At 43.3% G+C, this 21,460-nt stretch overlaps 2 protein-coding genes across 3 annotated transcripts; both read right to left on the bottom strand.

Moving 5' to 3' along the window:
• Window positions 1-70: 70 nt before the first annotated feature.
• On the bottom strand, window positions 71-10,154 carry dqx1 (DEAQ box RNA-dependent ATPase 1). 2 transcript variants are annotated; one of them, XM_044096147.1, is made up of 12 exons: window positions 9,757-10,154; window positions 7,908-8,228; window positions 6,729-6,922; window positions 6,053-6,449; window positions 5,206-5,487; window positions 5,030-5,129; window positions 4,798-4,956; window positions 4,527-4,718; window positions 3,769-3,894; window positions 3,508-3,698; window positions 3,226-3,440; window positions 71-712 (listed from the first exon to the last, which is right to left on the bottom strand). In XM_044096147.1, the coding sequence occupies exons 1-12, from the start codon at window positions 10,123-10,125 to the stop codon at window positions 523-525; spliced, it is 2,736 nt and encodes a 911-aa protein (XP_043952082.1). In that variant the 5' UTR covers window positions 10,126-10,154; the 3' UTR covers window positions 71-522. The 2 variants fall into 2 exon arrangements, with proteins under 2 accessions (XP_043952082.1, XP_043952083.1); XM_044096148.1 differs by having other exon boundaries at window positions 7,908-8,224; window positions 9,773-10,033.
• A 612-nt stretch (window positions 10,155-10,766) lies between these two features.
• On the bottom strand, window positions 10,767-20,533 carry thnsl2 (threonine synthase-like 2). Its single transcript, XM_044095941.1, has 8 exons — window positions 19,882-20,533; window positions 15,613-15,836; window positions 13,890-14,084; window positions 13,656-13,808; window positions 13,235-13,588; window positions 12,654-12,876; window positions 11,920-12,162; window positions 10,767-11,366 (listed from the first exon to the last, which is right to left on the bottom strand). Exons 2-8 carry the CDS (start codon window positions 15,833-15,835, stop codon window positions 11,132-11,134), a joined length of 1,626 nt encoding a protein of 541 aa, XP_043951876.1. The 5' UTR covers window position 15,836; window positions 19,882-20,533; the 3' UTR covers window positions 10,767-11,131.
• Between the last annotated feature and the right edge of the window lie 927 nt (window positions 20,534-21,460).

The raw sequence follows: 21,460 nt of genomic DNA, 5'->3' as shown, positions 1-21,460 counted from the left end.
GATGAACTTACCTCCTGTCCAACGTTTTTCCTTCAGACAACTTGAATCAGGCGTAAAAATTAATAAAATGTTCAGATTTCAAACATGATCTTTTTATTTATATTGCTAATAAAAACAACAGAGACAGGAAACGCCGTGTTGGGAAGCCAGAATCCCAAACTGGGTCTGAAAAACGTGATGATCTCAGTAAACCTCAGAGTCGTCTGCATAGAGAGGAAATCTGACGGGGAAGCAGAACCGCAGTGACCCGATTCAGGTTCTGGATGAACTGACAAAAAACTTCACTTCCTGTTTTTAATTAAAAAAACGCAACAGAAACACCGAAACCACTCATTAAATAAGTTTAAAATCTTAAATTAAAACAGGAAATAGAAAATAATTAGTGTGAATGTTCTTCAGCAGCTGCATACGAGTCAAACTCCTGGATTAATTTTTATTCCAGCAGAAGTCCAGATTAAAGTCCAGATTAAACCTGATTACAGAACCAGAACCAGCCGTCTGAAAAGCCCCGCCCCCTGCGTCTCATTGGACGACGCACAGCTCTGTGCTGGACTGGTTGAGAGTCTCGGCCGTTTTGTCTTTCTGAGTCCTGTCTCCTGAGTCCGGCTGGCCTGCAGGGGGCGCTACGCTCCGCCGCAGCTCCATCAGCAGCTCCTTCCCGTCGCTCGCCGGCAGGTTTCCCAGAAAGTACTGAGGCGCCAACTCCACCAGCCTGACGGAGAGAAAACATCCAAACAGAGAAACGATAAACTAACAGAGTTAAACTCAAGATAGTTTATTATCCATCCAGGAACATTTAGAGTTATGTTGATCACAGAGTTTAACTCCTAAAAACTGAAGTTTTAATGATTTCTTAAAACAATTTTACCTTTCTGTTAGAAAATGGATTGATGAGGAAAAATGTAGAGATTAGATAACAGCATGCTAATGATCAAACCAGCATGCTAATGATCAAACTAGCATGCTAATAATCAAACTAGCATGTAATTATTAAATTAGCATGCTAATGATCAAACTACCATGCTATTGACCAAACTAGCATGCTAATGATCAAACTAGCATGCTAGTGATCAAACTACCATGCTAATGATCAAACCAGCATGCTAATGATCAAACTACCATGCTAATGATCAAACTACCATGCTAATGATCAAACCAGCATGCTAATGATCAAACTACCATGCTAATGATCAAACTACCATGCTAATGATCAAACCAGCATGCTAATGATCAAACCAGCATGCTATTGATCAAACCAGCATGCTATTGATCAAACCAGCATGATAATGACCAAACTAGCATGCTAATGACAAAACAAGTCTGCTAATGATCAAACTAGCATGCTAATGACCAAACTAGCATGCTAATGACCAAACTACCATGCTAATGATCAAACTACCATGCTAATGATCAAACTACCATGCTAATGACCAAACTACCATGCTAATGATCAAACTACCATGCTAATGACCAAACTACCATGCTAATGATCAAACTACCATGCTAATGATCAAACTAGCATGCTAATGACCAAACCAGCATGCTAATGGTAAAACTAGCATGCTAATGATCAAACCAGCATGCTAATGATCAAACTAGCATGTAATGAGCAAACTAGCATGCTAATGACCAAATCAGCATGCTAATAATAAAACTAGCATGCTAATGATCAAACCAGCATGCTAATGATCAAACTAGCATGCTAATGATCAAACCAGCATGCTAATGATCAAACTAGCATGTAATGAGCAAACTAGCATGCTAATGACCAAACCAGCATGCTAATGATCAAACCAGCATGCTATTGATCAAACTAGCATGCTAATGATCAAACTAGCATGCTAGTTTGGTCATTGGTCTCTGTAGATAATTTTGTCTCTGTAGATAATTTTGTTAATATTTTGTCTCGTTTGTCCTGCAGGCTGGGATGTGAACTTGTTCAGACACGTTTCAGTTTTAACTTCAGGTTAGCAGCTTCCTGACGGAGTTTCATTGCGTCTGATGCTAGCAGCATAATTATAACGGATTAAAACTTCGGATCAGAGTTAAGATACGAAATATGATCAGCGATCAATAAATCTGATACATATGATAAAAAATAAATGACATTTTATTTTTTTTTACATTTATTTTGGAAAAAGTTACGTAATAAGCATGTAGGTTCCTAAATAATGAAGCCATAAGCTTGACGCTCTCCGTCTTTCCTCTTTGGTCCATTTGATGACAAAACGACAAAAAACCCAGACTGGATCCTCTTGATCAAGTTTAACGGTTTAGTTCAGACATAAAAACGGTACAAAAGTTACTTTTCCACAAAAATAATAAAGCGTAAACAAAAGAGTCTAAAGAGAGAGAGGAGAAAAAACTGTGGCTCCACTCTAACTGCCCAGCTAAATCTGTAGCCCTCAAATCCTGAACTGCAATTAGATATGCAAATTAAGAAGGAGGCTTTAGTATCGTCCAATATAATAGATTAGAATGCAATAGAGATTTAACTAGTAATCATTTTGATCCAAATACACAAATTGTCATAAGAAATATAAACATAATTTATCCTAAATGTCTGAATGAATTAAACTGAATCTACAAAGAATATTAAAACAGATGTTGTCCGAACAGCTGGAGCTGATTTGACCACATGATGGAAAATGGGAGGAAGAGTCGGGTCCGATTGTAGGACAGTAAACAGTCGAGGTTCTGTAAATCTCTCAGTTTCTATAAAGTTATAAACATTTAAATGTGCGTTTCCCAGAGTGGCCACCTGATGGCGCTGCTGGTGATGGATGAACCCAAACTGACCTGATGTCTGTCTCTTTAAGAACTCATTCTACCTCTGATTGGAGATTTAGCTTTGAAATGATCAATCTGATTAATCGCAATGAATCGATTATTGAAAGAAACTAATTAATTAATCATTAACTGCAGAATACAGACTCAAAGTAAACAAAATATATAAACATTTTGCATATAATTAGTCACCAGAATAACTAATTATTCGTCATAATAATTGATTAATCACCAGAATATTTAACCAATTAATCAATCGATTAGTCATCGGATTAGCAGATTAATAATCAGATTAACAGATTAATTATCAGATTAACAGAGTAATCATCAGATTAGCAGATTAATCATCAGATTATTTGACAATAATCTCTACAGTAATCTGTAGCTGCGTCTGTCGTGTTTCTGTGAGGAATAAAGTTGTCAGAGACTCAGACTCACATCTGGGGATGAACCTCGGAGGCGATGCGGATGCAGTTGTCCCTGGAGACGGTGAACTCGTGGTAGAGGACCCAGCTGGGCGGACTGGGAGGTGAACTGGGAGGTGAACTGGGAGGCGGCTGCCGGCAGCGGTAGGAGGAGAACGGGTGGAGGTGAGCGACGTGGCGATGGGTCAGCAGGAGGTAGTTACCGGACCCGTCCACATCGTGAGCCACCTGAGGAGGAGGAGGAGGTGAGGGGAGTGATGAAGAAGGGGGCGGGGCTTCTGAAGGCCGTACTCACTTTGAGGAAGAAGCCTGAGATCAAGGCGCGTTTGATATTGGTGCAGTTGTCCTGGCAACCAAAGGCAGGCGGGGAAACAGGAAGCTCTATCCTCTGCATGACCTCCAGAAGCTCCGCCCTGATGACCCCGGCGAGCCGCAGCGCCGCGTGGCTCAGGAAGGTGGCGCCGCACCACGCCTCGTCCTCGTTGTCTGTGGGGACAACAGAGGGACGTCAGGAGACGGAGACACTGGGACAGAGACCTGGAGAGGCGGGACGCACGTTCCAGGAAGGCGTTGTAGACGTTGATGAGGGTCAGGTGATCGCCCTCCGGGTGCAGCAGGGGGCGCCAGGCGGACACGGCAGCTTCCTGTCTGCTGGGGTCCGGGGACAGGAAGCAGGAAGGAGCTGGAACAGAAACGGTCCAGTCAGAGACGGACGGACAGACGGACGCTTCAGTCCTCAGTAGTCCAGGTTCACTTCCCCTTTTCTCTTCCTTTCTTTCCTCCTCTTGTTTCATTCATTTATCCTGTGGAGGGCAGACTTACTGCTAATGCGCTATTAGCTAAGCTAATTTTTTGTTAGCACACGTAGCATCCTCTAAGATAATTTTTCCCAGATACATTTTAAAATGCTAATTTACTAAATACCTGGGTTAGTGTAGAGATTTAACTTTAGCTTCTGCTACGTTCCACAACTTGGTATAGCATTTTTAGCATTAGCTTACGCTGAATACTATGTTACTTTAGCATTTAGCATTAGCTTCCCTTAATACTAACATGCTATAGCATTAGCTTAGGCTAAATACCATGTTGGTGTATTTAGCGTTAGAGTAACTGAAATGTATGATGAACTCTTAAGGGTTAGCAGTGCTAGCTGTTTAGTTAGCAATGCTAGCTGTTTATTAGCGATGCTAGCTGTTTAGTTAGCAATGCTAGCTAGCTCGTTCCTTCTTCCTTCCTCTTCTCTCAGACAGTAAAACCTGTCAGTCTACAGACCGACTCTCTGCTGATGAAGACCTCCTTCCTGCTCTTCCTCACCTGTCAGCAGGGCGGCGATGGTGAGCAGCTCCTCCACGCAGTCGTACTCGCAGGCGGCGATTAGCGCTTTAGCTAGCGGCGGCTCCAGCGGCAGCTCCGACATGATGATCCCGACCTCTGACAGATTCCCGTCGTCGTCCAGAGCGGCCAGGTAGTCCAGGTCCTCCAGGGCCTGCATGAGGGCCTCAGGAGCTGCAGGGACAGCGGCATCAGAACCAGAACCGGGACCAGGACCAGGACTATATCCAGACCCAGACCCAGCAGGTGGTACCTGGCCGGTCCAGGAACTTGCACTGGCCCATGTCTGCGATGTCGAGCCTCTTCAGCAGCAGAACCAGGTGGCTCAGGTTCTCCTCGGTGACTCTGGGCCCGCGGGCCTCCGCCATGCCGGACTCATACTGGGCCTGGGAGTACAGCCGCAGACACAGCCCTGACACAGGGGGACACACCGTCAGGAAACCCGCCAGGTCCACCAGAACCAGAACCAGAACCTGTGGACCTACCGGACAGCTGGCTGTTGACCCGCTGGGTCCTCATGTCCGCCTGGTGCCGGCTGATGCTCCTTAGGACCTGGGAGTTGGCCCGGATCTGAGGGTTGTAAACCTGGAAGCCGCACAGAGAGAAGCTTCTGGTTCAGAACCACCCGACCCAGATCCCAGGGTTCTCCTCCAGAACTCACCGTCTTCAGCTGCAGACCCGTGTCCACCACGTAGCGGACCCCCTGCAGGGAGAACGACGCCTCTCCCAGCGTGTCGCAGAGGATCACCTTCCTCCTGACGCCGCCGCCGGCATCGCCCTCGGACGGGTCGCCGTCCTTTGGCTCGGCGCCAGGACCGGACTCGTAGACCCGCTGGGCCAGGCCGGCCAGTCCGGAGTGGAGCGGGAGGAACCGGAGCGATCCGAGCTGAGGACTCAGAGCCACAGACTCCTTCTGCAGCAGAACTAGACACTCCTCCACCTCCTGCAGCGACACGGAAAACCGGATCAATCCAAACGTTTGATTCCTTCCCTCCCTGAACATTACTGCCCCCCGGTGGTCAGCAGTGGGAACAGCAGCTCCTCCTAGCTAACATCCTGAGCTTCTAGCTAACGCCACTTCCTGCTTCCTGGAGAGGAAACTAAGGGGTTAACCCTGCAGGTCCTCTTTGTGTTCAAACAGCAGCAGAACCGGGTCAGTCGGACCGGTTCCCTTTGTTTAAAGCACAAAACCAACAGAACCGGCGGATTCCTGACAGCTCTCAGGTTTCACCTTTACTGGGTCAAAGCAGCTGATTTACCAGCAGAAACTAATTCACAAATCATGAATGAGTGTAAAATTTCAGTATATATATATATATATATGTATATATATATATATATATATACATATATATATATATATATATGTATATATATATACATATATATATATATATATATATGTATATATATATATATATATATATATGTATATATGTATTTATTACAGTATTTTTTCCCAACATTTCTATATTTTTATATAATTTCTCTATATTGTTGCCATCCACCTGGGCGTCGGCCAGGAACACCATCATGTCTCCCTCCTCTCCTCTGCGGTGCAGGTCCAGCACCATGTGGCAGGCTGCAGACACCGGCTCCTTCCCAGAGGAAAGCTCCCGGTACATCACCTCCACCTGGTGGTGCGGGGGCCGTTCGGGGCCGTCCAGGGCCAGGTGTGGGACGGCGGGGCCCAGGAAGGCGGCCAGGCGCGGCGCCAGCGTCGGGTGGGCGAGGAGGACGACCCTGAAGCCGTCGGGTCGCTGGCGGCAGACGTCACACAGCAGGCCCAGCAGCACGTCGGTGGGAACGGTTCGCTCCTGCAGCTCGTCCAGAACCACCAGGTGGTACTGCCGCAGCAACGGGTCCGACATCATTTCCTCCAGCAGTAACGTGTCGCTGATGAACCTGCAGAGGAGAGAGAGAGAGAGAGGGAGCAAGAATTAACCTGACGGGATTCAAACCAACAACTTAAAGGGCCATTAAAGGAGACACTGTGTGTTTTCTGGACCAAAACTAAAAAATAAACTGATTCCTTGACAGACTTGACTGAACTCGTTCACATTAGGAACATTTTCTCTGGTTGGTGCAGATCGGTGTTAAGCTGGACGTTTCTCTCTGATCTGCTGTTTAAAACAAACCGATTGGCTGTTTGACAGAACAACCTGACCTGAACGTCCGCCTCACCTGAGCAGGGTGTCAGGTGTGCAGCTGTCGTCATGCGACACTCGGTATCCGACCTCCAGGCCCAGACTCAGGTCCATCTCGTCGGCCACGCGCAGCGCCAGGCTCAGCGCCGCCTCAGGGTGCGGCTGGGAGCAGCAGACCAGGCCGTGGGAAAACTCAAAGGACAGGGAGAACTCCACGCACCACTGGGCCACCTGCAGAGAGGGGGCGCTGCTGAGCACAGAGCAGCAACATGAAAGCTTCCTGCTCCTGATCAGACCTGAACAAACATCCCAGGATAAAAACTCTCTCATCCACAACCAGAAAACAAACAAACATCAGATCCTGGAGATCAGAGTCAATATTTGAACAGAGATCAAGCAGCGGGCGAGGTCACCATGGCAACAGCCTGGGGTCAAAGGTGAGACTGAAAGCTGAAAGGAGGGCAGGGCGTCTCTGGCTGAATGGAGCTTCAGGTTACAGCAGGGAGTAAATTCAACCTGACGTCCATCCGCCCGAAGGGAGAGGCGTTACCATGGCAACCAGGTCACCCCAGCAAGACGGGAGTCAAAGAGCTGCAGGTGAAACGTGAAAACTACAACATGTTCAGTTTTAAATACAGGGAACTGATTCACTTCTCTGATCTGTTGGTGCTTTCACAAGGTATTTATACAAACTGATTCTACATCTCTGTATCAACACAGTATTAGGAGGAAAAGTGCTAAATATTTTTAAAGTTACCAAAAAGCACTAAACTAGAAATTAGCTCCACTGTTAGCGGATTAGCAGAAGTTCGCCCTCTACTGGTAGAAAAACAAAAGTCCAGCAGGTTTGGCGCCAGCAGCTCATGTCTGCTGGGTTTCTGAGGCTCCGTGGCCTTCAGGCGGCGGCTCAGCCCAGATGTCAAACTGTTGGTCTGAATCTCGGTGAGGAAGAGGAGCTGGACGTTCAGTTCAACTGTTTATCTTCAGTTGTTCTCCGGTTGGAGGCTCTGGCAGCTGGTGGTGTTTTCTGAGGTTTATGGAAACTTTAGATGCTGAATATATCTTCCTACAGATTGCTGCTGCGTCGTTCCTGATGATCCGGATCCTGATTGGTTCTGTGATGTCACTGATGGTTATGGTGGTATGGATCTCTACCGCCTACAGAGCTAATGTAGCTAGCCCTCCCTGCTAACAGCAGCGTTTCCTCCCTGCTCACCTGTGTGCTCTTCCCGGCTCCACTGGGCACGCTCAGCAGCACCATGCTGTGGCTCTCCAGATGCTCCAGGAAGCTCTGACGCAGCCGCCACACCGGCAGCCGCCGCCGCTCCTCCAGCAGGGCGTAGTAACGCGAGGAGAAGGGCAGGCCGTCGTACGGGTTGACCTCCAGGTCGCCCAGGCCTTCCTCCTCACCGTCATCATCGTCCAGATCCCCGGACAGCAGCGAGGAGACGGACAGCGAGTCCAGAGCTGAGGGAGCGGAGCCAATGGGCTGCGACGGAGGCGATGACATCATCAGTTCATAGGGGGAGGAGCCTAGCTGTGGAGGAGAGGAGGACCGTTGTCATGGCAACATGAACCAACAGATTCATCAATACTTTTATCAGGCAAGAAACTCATCCAGAACCATCCGGGTCAGAACCTCCAGGTCCAGATAACCAGAACCAATCAGAGGTGAGCGTGGGCTCTGAGTTCTGATTGGTCAGAAACCAGGAAGTTCTGGTCAGTCCAGTCAGAGCTGGTGGAACGGACCTCTGGGGTTAAAACATGTCATGTTTCTGCAGAACCAGAACCAGAACCAGAACCGGGTCGATATCTCTGGTGTTCAGCAGCTTCTGGTCTGATGATTCTCTGGAGACGAAGAAGTTTAAAACCATCTGAGCTCAGATGAACGGAGACACTAAAGTTCTTCATCAGGTCCGGTTCCGGTCCGAGGAGATTATTGAGGATTAAACTTAGATTATCGTCAGGAAAACTCCGGGTCAGATGTTTTAGTACAACCGGGTCGGTCCGCTGTGGGGAATGAAACCGGGTCATTAAAAGCAGAAATGAAAACCGACAGAATCCAAACGGTGAAAACAATCTGCAGCCGTTTCTACAGAACCACAAAGAACCGAGTCCAGAGAATCTGCAGAACAATCCAGAACCAGAACCTCGGGGGAGTCCAGAACATACAAGAATTAAATCCTGAATAAAATCCAAGTTTATCAGAACCTGAAGCATCCGTGTTTAACTGCAGACTGGACCCAAAGGAGCTGCTGGTTCTGACAGAACTGGGTCAGAACATCCAGTTTCAGAACACTTCTACATGACGCCATAACTCAGATCCTCCAGTTTCATTAAATGGTGATGCTGCGGGCTGGAAGGCTCTGCAGTAGCAGTCTGTGTGCCAGCCCATCTAAAGAGGCCTCTGACTGAAGACTGTTGCTGTGTCCCGACGCGCTAACAGCTCAACATCAACATGTCCTGAATGACAACATCAGCTGTTAGCAGCTCTGCTGTTCCTCCTCCTTTGCTTTTGCTCCTCCTCTTTAAACCGCTGCCTGAGTGAGACAGTTTGGGGTCATAGTTCAATTACTTAAGGTTTTAAGATGCTAATCAGCTGCTACCAGCTGTAAAAAAAAATGATACCTTGTTGCTACGGTTACGCATCATTACTGTCTGAAGGTAAAAACGCAGAAATCCAGAGGCTGAAAGGAGGACAGGTCTGGTCATAATGTTTTGCCTGGTTTAGAGAATGTGGATCAGTGTGACCTGGATGCTCCAGGAGGTCAAAGGTCACCTGTTCTGATTGACCAAAGGGCGGAGCCACATCACCACCACCAGACCTTTCAGCTCCAGGTGACCAACTTCCATAAATGAGAAGTTAAAATGTCCCTGCGGTCTTTGAACACAACAGCATTTAGAGGCTTTTTAGCTTTCAGCAATAAACAGTTAATATTCAGCCAGAAGCAGCGAGTCAGCTGACGGTCACACCAGCTCCAGTTGACCAGGAAGAACCAGAGTTTACCAGAAAAACCTAAAAACTAAGCAGAAGTACCCGGTCAACCTGTCCGCCCGCCCCCTACCTGCTCTGAGTCATACCGGGAGACAGGTGAGGAAACCCGGGGAGACGCTCCACCTTCAGCCGCTGCTGCTGTCGTGTCAGTCCGCTCCGAACATACCGAACACCAGCTGGAAAAGAACCGCGACAGGAGGCAGAAAGGGCGGGCATCCGCTCCCCGAGCGTCCCTGACGATCCTGGCCGCTTTTGGTGCTTCACCTGACGGCTCCCAGAGACAACAACAGGCGGAGGAGGAGTCCGGCTGCTTCAGCGACCAGCCGCCATGTTGGCTCTGCGCTGTCAAAGCCTGCGGTGCCTTCACGTGTCCTCGGACACCGCAGTGACGGACCGGAACGACACGGAGCGCTTGAAGGGACACCTCGCTAACAATCATTTCGCTTTTATTTCAGTAAAATCAAATAAATAAATGTTTACTCAACAACAAAATATTTAACTTTAATTTTGAATAAATTTTTATTTATATTTTCTATTTTTCAGAAAGAATCAAGTCGGTTAGCTTTTCTGCCACAATCATAGTTTAAATTGGAAAATAGTTTCTTTGTACTTCCTCCTAAGTTTGCCTCTGACATTAAAATGTGTAGTTTGAACATTGTAAAGTAAAAAAGGCACAAACTTAAAACATAAAAATCCTGTGAAAATATTTTTACACAGTGACAGGGGCGTGCACAGACATTTTGGGGGCGGGTGCTCCAGTGGAGAAAAGGGAACCGTGTGCAGGACATGGAACCGGCAGCTTCCTTATAATGTGAGATTTATTACACACCATACATAGTTACCAATTTCAAATCAATAGCTGTTAGCTCCCTGATGCAGGTGTTTGATAATATTCACCTGGAAAGAAACGTCAGAATATTTTTGGGATTAATCTGCTGCAGGTTTAATGGTGAAGCGTTTTGTTTTGACCAGTTTGCTCTGATCATTAGCAGGTTGCTCATCATGCTGAGACGCCATGTTGTTAAAAACAACAACAGAAACAAACAGTTTGTTTTGTTTCTGTAAAGAAATGAGACGCAGTGAAACGTGTGGAGTTTATTCAGGTTAAAGAAAATCTTCAACATTTATTAAACATCCTGACATGTCAGAATAAAACTGAAATAATAAAACAGATTTATTATAATGGATGGAAATTAATAGATGTAAAAGTTACAATAGGTCTCAATAACTAAATTATTTCTATTAAGTAAAAGGAATCAAAAGTGCATTAAAATATTATTTTAAGTTAACTTTTGTTTCTTTCTTTGCAAACATGTAAATTAGTTTGAACAAATTTCCGGCTGCATTCACATCCAGGTTATTTTTATTTAGAAGTTTTATTTGCTGATCAGGTGATTGATGACATCACAGTCCCCTGAGGGACAGGAAGTCGTCCAGAAACGTCTCTATGGACTCTGAGGGTAACAAACTCCACCCTCCTTCCTGGTTCTGCTCACAAACTGGATCCAGTCCCTCAGACGCTCCTCCCAGTCCTTGCACCAGTCCGCGCTCCTCTCCAGGTTCTGGTACCGGGTGGGTAACTGGTCCAAAGCCAGCACGGCCTCAGGGGGGTCAAAGGTCAGGCCGGCCTTCTCCACCGCCGCCTGGAACTTCGCTGGAGACGCCGTAGCGACGTAGCATCTGGAGAAACACGAGAAAAGATTAACCTGGTCAGAACCGGACAGAACCGGTCAGAACCGGACAGAACCAGACAGAACCGGACAGAACCGGACAGAACCAGATAGAACCGGGCAGAACCTGGATAGAACTGGGATCTAATAAAAGTTTTCATTTCAAAACATTTGACACTTTTTATTTAAATTAAAGTGTTTTAATATTTTAAGTTCTTATTTTTCATATTTTACTAAATTGTAAAAAACTAACTAAAAATAAATGAAATCAATTTTATAAATATTTTAAAAGACATAAACGATAGAGTGAGACTGAAATAAAATTAATAAAATATTTTAAAAATGTGAAAATTACTTATTCAAAACAACTTCAAATAAATTTAAAAATAAATGTAAAATTAATCTAAGAGAGAAAAACTAAATTAAACTAAATTAAATTAAATTAAATGTAGGAAATTAAACTGGAAAATAAATTCAGATAAAATGTTTACCAGTTCATTTAAAATATAATATCAAATATTTAACAACATTAACTAATACAAAGACAGGCGCCCCTCCCCGACCTGTTTCTGCCGGCCTTGTGGGTTCTGTGGTAGTGGTGCCAGACGGCCACGGCCGTGTGGGGACACAGCAGGTACCGGTTCTGCTCCCAGCACCGCCTCATGGTCTCCAGGATCTCCGGGTCGCTCACGGCGCCGGTCACCAGAACCTGGGCCAGCTGGGAGAACCCACAGAGAACCAGAACCAAGATGGCTTCCACTCCAAATTTACCAAGAATGAAATGAATTATTTTATCATTAAATCCAGTTTAGAACAAAACAAACGGAGAAAATCTGTTAATTTAACATTTAAAATGAAACAAAATATAAATAACCTGTTTAGTAAAACTATTTAAATAAAACAAAAACTACAGCAAATAAATGTAATAAAAACATTTTTACTGTATTTTATTCCTGTTTTATTACTATTTTAATCTGGTTTTATTAAAAATCTTTTCTGGTTTTAGCCAAAATTAAATTAGAGAAAAATAAAGTTTCTTAAATAAATGCCAATAAATAAATAAATGGATAAAACACAAAACAATCATATACATAAAATAAATGAATAAATAAATACAATTATATTACAAATATGAAAAAAATAAAAAAACACAAATAAAAATAAGAGAAATTCAATAATAGCAAAAAAATCAAAGTAGTTTCAAAATAAATTCATGTATTTAATAGTTAATGATAAAATATTAGAATATAATTTATTTGTTTTTAAAAGAAAAGTTTCTTCCTGCTCAGCCTGTGATGAACCGACCATAAAGACCCGGTTGGTTCTGGTTGGTTCTGGTTGGTTCTGGTTCTGGTTCCAGTCACTGTTTACCTGAATGTCGATGGCCGGAGCCAGAGTCTGGGTGACGCTGGGCGCCATGGAGAAATCGCCGCTGGTTACCGTCCGATGCACGATGTCGTTAGCGTTCACCATGGCAACCAGTTTCAGCGGCAGGCCCATCCGCACCGCGATGAAGGCAGCTGAGAGGAAAAAACTACAAACATGGAGGAACGTCTGCTGCTTCAGGAGGAAGATTTTAAAGTTTAACTGACAATAAAAACACTTAAATGATTTAAAACGATAAAGAACTGAACTCAGCTTGACTTACCCTCATTACATCACAACATGGCGCCGCTGGCCCAGTTTTTACTGACATGGACTTTATAACAGTTACAGACGCTGAAATGAACTGGATTAAAAACATTAATCTAGTCACTGGGACTGGATTAATATTTTATTATTTAGTCAATAAATAAAACATAAAATTATTTCAGCTGTGAGGAAATGAAACCTGAGCAGGAGGTTCTGTTGGTCCTGATCCAAACACCTTGAACCCACCTGTGATGTTCCCGGCTCCTCCGGTCGGAACCACCACCTCCAGCTCCGGCAGCGCTCCAGGCTCCGCCCCCGGTCCAGGCCCCGCCCCCGGTTCAGGCCCCGCCCCCGGTTCTGGCTCCGCCCCCGGTCCAGGCTCCGCCTCCGGCTCCGCCCCCAGCTCTGGCTCCGCCCCCGGTTCAGGCTCCGCCCCCAGGCCGCTCAGCTCCAGGTAGGCGTAGAAGAAGTGAGCCACCTGGATCATGACTCTGGACCAGTTGACAGAGTTGAGGCTCATCACGCCGTGGGTCCGGACCAGGTTCTGATCGGAGAACAGGCGGCGGAGGGGCCGGTCGATGTCATCTGAGCTGCCATCGGCTGCGGCAGAACCAGACGGTCAGACGGTACCAGGACAGAACCGGGCCGGGTCAGAGGCCAGGCCTACCTGCGAACACGTGGACGTTGTCCTCCAGGCAGGACGTCATGTGTTTCTCCTGGACCGCCGTGATCCGACCCCGAGGGAAAACCACCAGAACATCCAGACCCGGCAGAGACCGGGCGCTGCGGACGGCCGAACCGCCGGTGTCACCTGATGTTCCTGAGAGCAGAACCGGGTCAGAGGTCATGATCACAGAACCGGGTCAGAGGTCAGAGGTCGTGTCTCAGGGATGGTTCTTACCGACCAGGACGACGGCTCGGCTGCCGTCTTTCCGCAGGAAGTAGTTGAGGAAGTGGACGGTGCAGCTCATGGCCAGATCTTTGAACGCCAAAGTTTCTCCATGGAAAAGTTCCAGAACCGACAAACCGTCCTTCAGCCGGGCGATCCGGACCGAGTCGGGAACCAAGAACCCAGAGAGAGCTTCAGCTACGAGGCCTGGAGGCAGAAGAAACCCTGGTGATTCATTCATCCTGACAGAACCGAACCAGTTCAGGTCAGGTCAGGTCAGTTCGGTTCGGTTCGGTTCGGTTCCATTCGGTTCAGTTCAGTTCAGTTCAGTTCAGTTCAGTTTAGTTTAGTTTAGTTCACTTCGGTTCGGTTCACTTTAGTTCGGTTCGGTTCCGTTCAGTTTAGTTCGGTTCGGTTCGGTTCGGTTCAGTTTAGTTCGGTTCAGTTTAGTTCGGTTCAGTTTAGTTCGGTTCCGTTCCGTTCAGTTTAGTTCGGTTCGGTTCAGTTTGGTTCAGTTCAGTTCGGTTCGGTTCAGTTCAGTTCAGTTCAGTTCAGTTCAGTTCACTTCGGTTCGGTTCAGTTCAGTTCAGTGTGGTTCGGTTCGGTTCGGTTCGGTTCAGTTCAGTTCAGTTCAGTTCAGTTCAGTTCAGTTCAGTTCAGTTCAATTTCCTCTTTAACTTCTTTCTCTTCTTGTTCTTTTGGCCTCAACAAACTGAAGAAAATCTACAGAAATAGAAAACTTGACATTTTTAACTTTGAGGAAAATCAAACTGAACTTTAAACTTTGCAGAAAATTCCAGATAAAAACAGATTTAAACCACAGAAGCATCAAACTCAGATCCAGAGTCAACCAGCAGGGGGAGCCGTTACACAGAAACATGTGATAAAGTAAATATGAATGTCAGAACCATGTGACTGAAATAACAATTACTGACGTGGCAGCAGCTCACAGCTTTGACATTTGGGTGGTGTGAGAGTCACTAAGGTGTGAATGGGAGCCATATTGGTTTTATATTTATGAGAAGCCGGCGGTGGTCGTAATTTGTGTTGACTGTGATGTAATGTTGCTAATTGTTGGCACCATTGTATGGTTCAGCCTGGTCAGGATGTGTCGTCCTGGTAAAGTCTGAACTATGGCTGTCAAAGTGGAATAAACTGATGATTGCAACAACTAGTAAGAATCGGCCTGGAGTGAGTTGAAGAACGGATTGGACTGTTAGGAACTGACCTTGTTAACCCAGCAGCGCCCTCTACAGCACTGATAGTTTACTGCACATTTAATGTTAATAACATGATAAAAAGATAAACAATGACATGTTGGTGTTTTATTAACGACTAATTTAACTAAAATATGTTTCATGTTCATGTTTCACACATTTTTGTCCAAAACATTCAGAAAATACAGAACATGTGAAAAAGTTATTAATTACTTCTGGTAAATAAATCTAAACTTTTATTGAAGTTTTTCTCTCTCTTTGGTGCTGCTGGTTTAATGCTGCTGGTTTAGTGCCGCTGGTTTTGGTGCTGCTGGTTTTGGTGCTGCTGGTTTTGGTGCTGCTGGTTTAATGCTGCTGGTTTAGTGCTGCTGGTTTTGGTGCTGCTGGTTTTGGTGCTGCTGGTTTAATGCTGCTGGTTTAATGCTGCTGGTTTAATGCTGCTGGTTTAATGCTGCTGGTTTTGGTGCTGCTGGTTTTGGTGCTGCTGGTTTTGGTGCTGCTGGTTTAATGCTGCTCACCCTCCAGCTCGTCTCTGGGGATCAGCTCCTCTGGGATGAACAGGGCAGCGACCTCCAGAACCAGCCGGCGGTACCGCAGCCCCTTCCAGCTGCGCAGCGTCTCTGGACTCACTGTGGGCAGCGTCTGCGGCACAAACATCCCTCCATCCGGAGCGAATCCGGAGAACAGAACCTCCCTGAAGTCCCGGTCCCGGACCCCGCCCCGGGTGCTGCAGTACCGCATCCTGTAGCAGTTACAGGAAGAGAACCGGGTCAATCAGAACCCTGAAAACTCAAACTGCTTTAAAACTCATGGAGCTGCTGGACAAACCTTAGAACAAAAACTAATGAAGAGGAACCACTGAAAAAAAACACATGTTAAATTTATAGATTTTTATTTTAAATGGACTTTTAAAGGCATCAATGATGAGAAAACTTTGGTACCAAAAAACAACAACAACAACAACAACAGCAACAACAACAACAAACAACAACAACTGGTTTTATCATGTAAGATTGTTTAATATGTTTCATTAAATTTAAATTTGTGACACATTATTTAGTTTTAACTATAATGTTTTACTTTTCAGCCAGCAGAAATCAATAATCAATAACTCCACATTCATTTTTAGTATTGTCTGAAATTAATAATTAATGAGAAAATCAATAATTATCAGTTTATGTGCAGCAGAATCTCCAGTCTGATCATCAGCAGCTTCAGGTTCTGAACACAAAGATCCAAAACCACAAACTGCAGCTCTGGACCTACCTCCTTATTTACACCGACCAACAGAACCTTCTGATCGGTCCAACAGAACCCGTCTCCAGGTGGACCTCAGATATCTTCTGCTCTGCTGTGATTTAACCCGACGACTCGCTGATCAGAACCTTTGACCCGATAAAAGTTGGACTTTGATCGGATGAGACGTTCACTGACCGACTGGGAGAAACAAAGTTCCTGTTTTAACTCTGAGACTTTATGATCTGGTGGTTCTGTTGGGTCCAGATCCAGTTGAATCATGTGGAGTTTTTCCATATTTATAGTTCGAAGCATTTTTCTCTAGCCTTTATCTGACTTTATTAAAATAAAATAATGCATCATGCTGCTGGTTGATGCTTTTATTCTGATGTATTTAATAGTAGTAATAATTAAAGCAGATCAGATCATGATCGATTATTTGATCCATTTATGGTTCTGAAGTATTAACTTGTACATGAGGAGAAATGAAGGATTCAAGATTCAGGAAGGAAAATGAATCCTGCAGTTTAATCAGTTATTATATTATAAACTGTTAATCTACAGTAGATCTACAAATAATCTACAGTAGATTTACAAAATACCAAAATAAACCCTGAATATGTCCGCTGATAACCGCTATATGAAAATAAAACGGTTTATTGTTTAAATAACTAACCAGATTAAAGACTCGTGGTTGTATTGTCTTTATAATATTTAGCTCAGTGAAACACAGAGCAGACATGAATCCCGCTGGATGATGTTTAACTCCGGCTGCAGCCAGCAGGACCAGGCGGGGTCAAAACTACAGGAACTATCCAGACTGGGTCAAGTTACCGAACCAGAACCAAACATGGTTCTGTTAATTACTTCGGTAAGAACTTAGAAGAACTCCGAACGTTAACGGGTCCGGTCTGCTTGTTTTGCTTACCTCAGTCTGTCAGCGGTCCACTCCTTCACATTCAGCCGGCGGGAGACCTGGCTAAAAGACCAAACAGTTGGCAGGAGATGAGTTAATATCATGAAGTTTTGTGAACTAAGATTCAGATTCGTGGTTAAAGTTTGCTGCTGGACCAAGTGGATCATCCTGTTGATCTGTTACCTGAAATGGAGAATAAACCCCACCAACAAGACGAATCGCTTTCTACGCCGGCTTGTAAATGGTGCAGAGCCTTTATGACCACGTGGTGTAAACGCGTCTTTCCATTGGCTGAAAAAGCAAACAACAAATAAAAGTCAGTGTATTCCTTCATTAAAAGCACAAACTTCAAGAAGGACTCTGGCCAAATAAAATTAATTTCTAAGTATTAACATCTTAAATAAAGTTCTTAAAATTGTACCGAAATATTATGAAGACATTAGTTCAATAAGCGCTTTGAGAAAAGAAATGCTTAAAAATAACAGTTTTTCATATTGAAGTTGTTATCTGTGTGAGTTCTCTTCTGTAAGATTCACCTTCTCAGAAATTAAAGCTATAAATCGGAGGTGTGAACTCCAGTCATTATTAATATTATAACTTTAGACTCGATTTGAAACAAATGTTCAGACTTGTGACTTGGACTTTTACACTATTGACTGACTTGAATTGGATTTAAACTCGTTAATTTGAAAATACTTTATATTTTACCCAAAGTCTTAAGTTAAAAGCTCTTGTTTAAAAAGTGAGGATCATTAATTCTTTCTCTCATTCCGTATTAAACACTTTCTTTTTTCACTCTGCTTGTTTGTGTGCGTCATCTGCAGCTCAGCCAATCAAATCACAGAGATGATTTTAAAAACGTTGAAGAGAAAAGTAATTTATTTCGGGCGCATAAACGACAAAGAACTCAATAAAAACGAAGTATATAATACAAAACATGCGAGAAGCTGGAAATGGAGCAACTTCCAACTCTGACCGACATTTTACGTTTCATTAAAAACGGTAGGTGGTTCTTTATTTAGCTATCAGCTAACTTTAGCTAACTTAGAGCTATTAGCTAGTGTTCTCCAGGCTACGTGATGATTTAACCTGTATGCTGTATTTGTCAAGCTATTTTAAATTCGGTCCGACAGACAAATCTATGAATAAGTTGCAGCTCGTAGTTTTTGCCGGTGAATGAAGAAGCGGGGCTCCAATTCAGAAAGCGGGTTTTTCACCTGAACTGAAGGAAAAGAGTTTATCTCTGTCTCCTCCCGATCATAACGGGTTCAGTTAGAGTACAGATCACTTTACATATATACTGTACTAGTGGTTTTCAAAGCGGGGAAGATGGAGAAAAAATAAATAAATTAAAAAAAAGTTATACATGAAAATATTTTATTGAATAAAAATAATTAAAATATTCCTGTCTGGGTATAACTGCATTATGACAATCATTCACATAAAGCTTACAAATAATATTTTTTAAATAACGGATCTCTTTCTAATTGGTTGGCATAGCCATGACGCATGTAAACAAACCTGACTAGCCTTGCGCCGACATTAGTTTCGTGAAAATAATAGTGCTAACCAGAGAGCAGGCAAACATGTTAACATGGACAAGTTTTTGAAAAGAAAAGGAGCTGGAAGACCCCACCAATCCACAAACATCTGATCAAACACAGAGGAGCTGCAACTGGCCAAACAAGTTGAGGAAGTATGAAAAGGACTATATTAACTATGGATTTATGGTCACACAGAAAAATGTGACCGTTAGTTAATTTAATTCATAAAATTAATGAATTAAAGGTTAATAAAATATAATGTTGACTTCATCTTTACAAAAAAAATTTGTTTTTATTTAGATGGTTTGTTCACTCATTTTTAAATTCTGTCGCTGTAGCTTAAACATTAGTGTTTAGCATGTTTCATATGAGGGGGGGGCCTCAGCTGAAAATGTACTGGTGTAGGGGGGCCTGTACTGTACTATACTATTCTATTCTATACTATGTTATTCTATACGATGTTATTCTATTCTATACTGTACTATACGATACTATACTACACTATGCTATGCTATATTTTACTACACTATGCTATGCTATACAGCTATGCTGGGGAATCGTATTGAGAGTAAATAGACAGTTTACTGCAGTCAGTGCATAAAGTCTAAACATGAAGTTCTACTTTTCCATGTTTTTACTGTTTATTCTGTAAAATTATAGTATATGAAAACGTTTGTGCAGCTAAGTTTTCATAGTGTAGCCATTTTTTACTTTTTAAGTTCAGTTGCATATTTCATCACAGTATGAATTAAAGATAGGTACCAAAAAACAACAACAACAACAACAACAACAACAACAACAACAACAAACAACACAACAACTGGTTTTATCATGTAAGATTGTTTAATATGTTTCATTAAATTTAAATTTGTACACATTATTTAGTTTTAACTATAATGTTTTTACTTTTCAGCCAGCGAAATCAATAATCAATAACTCCACATTCATTTTTAGTATTGTCTGAAATTAATAATTAATGAGAAAATCAATAATTATCAGTTTATGTGCAGAAGAATCTCCAGTCTGATCATCAGCAGCTTCAGGTTCTGAACACAAAGATCCAAAACCACAAACTGCAGCTCTGGACCTACCTCCTTATTTACACCGACCAACAGAACCTTCTGATCCAGTCCAACAGAACCCGTCTCCAGCTGGACCTCAGATATCTTCTGCTCTGCTGTGATTTAACCCGACGACTCGCTGATCAGAACCTTTGACCCGATAAAAGTTGGACTTTGATCGGATGAGACGTTCACTGACCGACTGGGAGAAACAAAGTTCCTGTTTTAACTCTGAGACTTTATGATCTGGTGGTTCTGTTGGGTCCAGATCCAGTTGAATCATGTGGAGTTTTTCCATATTTATAGTTCGAAGCATTTTTCTCTAGCCTTTATCTGACTTTATTAAAATAAAATAATGCATCATGCTGCTGGTTGATGCTTTTATTCTGATGTATTTAATAGTAGTAATAATTAAAGCAGATCAGATCATGATCGATTATTTGATCCATTTATGGTTCTGAAGTATTAACTTGTACATGAGGAGAAATGAAGGATTCAAGATTCAGGAAGGAAAATGAATCCTGCAGTTTAATCAGTTATTATATTATAAACTGTTAATCTACAGTAGATCTACAAATAATCTACAGTAGATTTACAAAATACCAAAATAAACCCTGAATATGTCCGCTGATAACCGCTATATGAAAATAAAACGGTTTATTGTTTAAATAACTAACCAGATTAAAGACTCGTGGTTGTATTGTCTTTATAATATTTAGCTCAGTGAAACACAGAGCAGACATGAATCCCGCTTTGGATGATGTTTAACTCCGGCTGCAGCCAGCAGGACCAGGCAGTCAAAACTACAGGAACTATCCAGACTGGGTCAAGTTACCGAACCAGAACCAAACATGGTTCTGTTAATTACTTCGGTAAGAACTTAGAAGAACTCCGAACGTTAACGGGTCCGGTCTGCTTGTTTTGCTTACCTCAGTCTGTCAGCGGTCCACTCCTTCACATTCAGCCGGCGGAGACCTGGCTAAAAGACCAAACAGTTGGCAGGAGATGAGTTAATATCATGAAGTTTGTGAACTAAGATTCAGATTCGTGGTTAAAGTTTGCTGCTGGACCAAGTGGATCATCCTGTTGATCTGTTACCTGAAATGGAGAATAAACCCACCAACAAGACGAATCGCTTTCTACGCCGGCTTGTAAATGGTGCAGAGCCTTTATGACCACGTGGTGTAAACGCGTCTTTCCATTGGCTGAAAAAGCAAACAACAAATAAAAAGTCGTATTCCTTCATTAAAAGCACAAACTTCAAAGAAGGACTCTGGCCAAATAAAATTAATTTCTAAGAATCAACATCTTAAATAAAGTTCTTAAAATTGTACCTGAAATATTATGAAGACATTAGTTCAATAAGCGCTTTGAGGAAAAGAAATGCTTAAAAATAACAGTTTTTCATATTGAAGTTGTTATCTGTGTGAGTTCTCTTCTGTAAGATTCACCTTCTCAGAAATTAAAGCTATAAATCAGGTGAACTCCAGTCATTATTAATAATATATAACTTTAGACTCGATTTGAAACAAATGTTCAGACTTGTGACTTGGACTTTACACTATTGACTGACTTGAATTGGATTTAAACTCGTTAATTTGAAAATACT

The sequence above is a fragment of the Gambusia affinis genome, linkage group LG17, assembly GCF_019740435.1.
Source record: "Gambusia affinis linkage group LG17, SWU_Gaff_1.0, whole genome shotgun sequence".
Taxonomy (NCBI): Eukaryota; Metazoa; Chordata; class Actinopteri; order Cyprinodontiformes; family Poeciliidae; genus Gambusia; species Gambusia affinis.
This window is presented reverse-complemented; position numbering and strand designations above follow the sequence as displayed.

Coding starts and splice junctions, on each gene's coding strand:
- dqx1 (XM_044096147.1), bottom strand. CDS start 10,125: ATGATTGTTAGCGAGGTGTCCCTTCAAGCGCTCCGTGTCGTTCCGGTC. Junction 4,957..5,029: donor GGTCAACAGCCAGCTGTCCG/GTAGGTCCACAG, acceptor CCCCTGTGTCAG/GGCTGTGTCTGCGGCTGTAC. Junction 713..3,225: donor TCCGAGGTTCATCCCCAGAT/GTGAGTCTGAGT, acceptor TCTCTCCGTCAG/GCTGGTGGAGTTGGCGCCTC.
- thnsl2 (XM_044095941.1), bottom strand. CDS start 15,835: ATGCGGTACTGCAGCACCCGGGGCGGGGTCCGGGACCGGGACTTCAGG. Junction 14,085..15,612: donor CCCCAGAGACGAGCTGGAGG/GTGAGCAGCATT, acceptor TTCTGCCTCCAG/GCCTCGTAGCTGAAGCTCTC. Junction 13,589..13,655: donor CAACGTCCACGTGTTCGCAG/GTAGGCCTGGCC, acceptor GTTCTGCCGCAG/CCGATGGCAGCTCAGATGAC.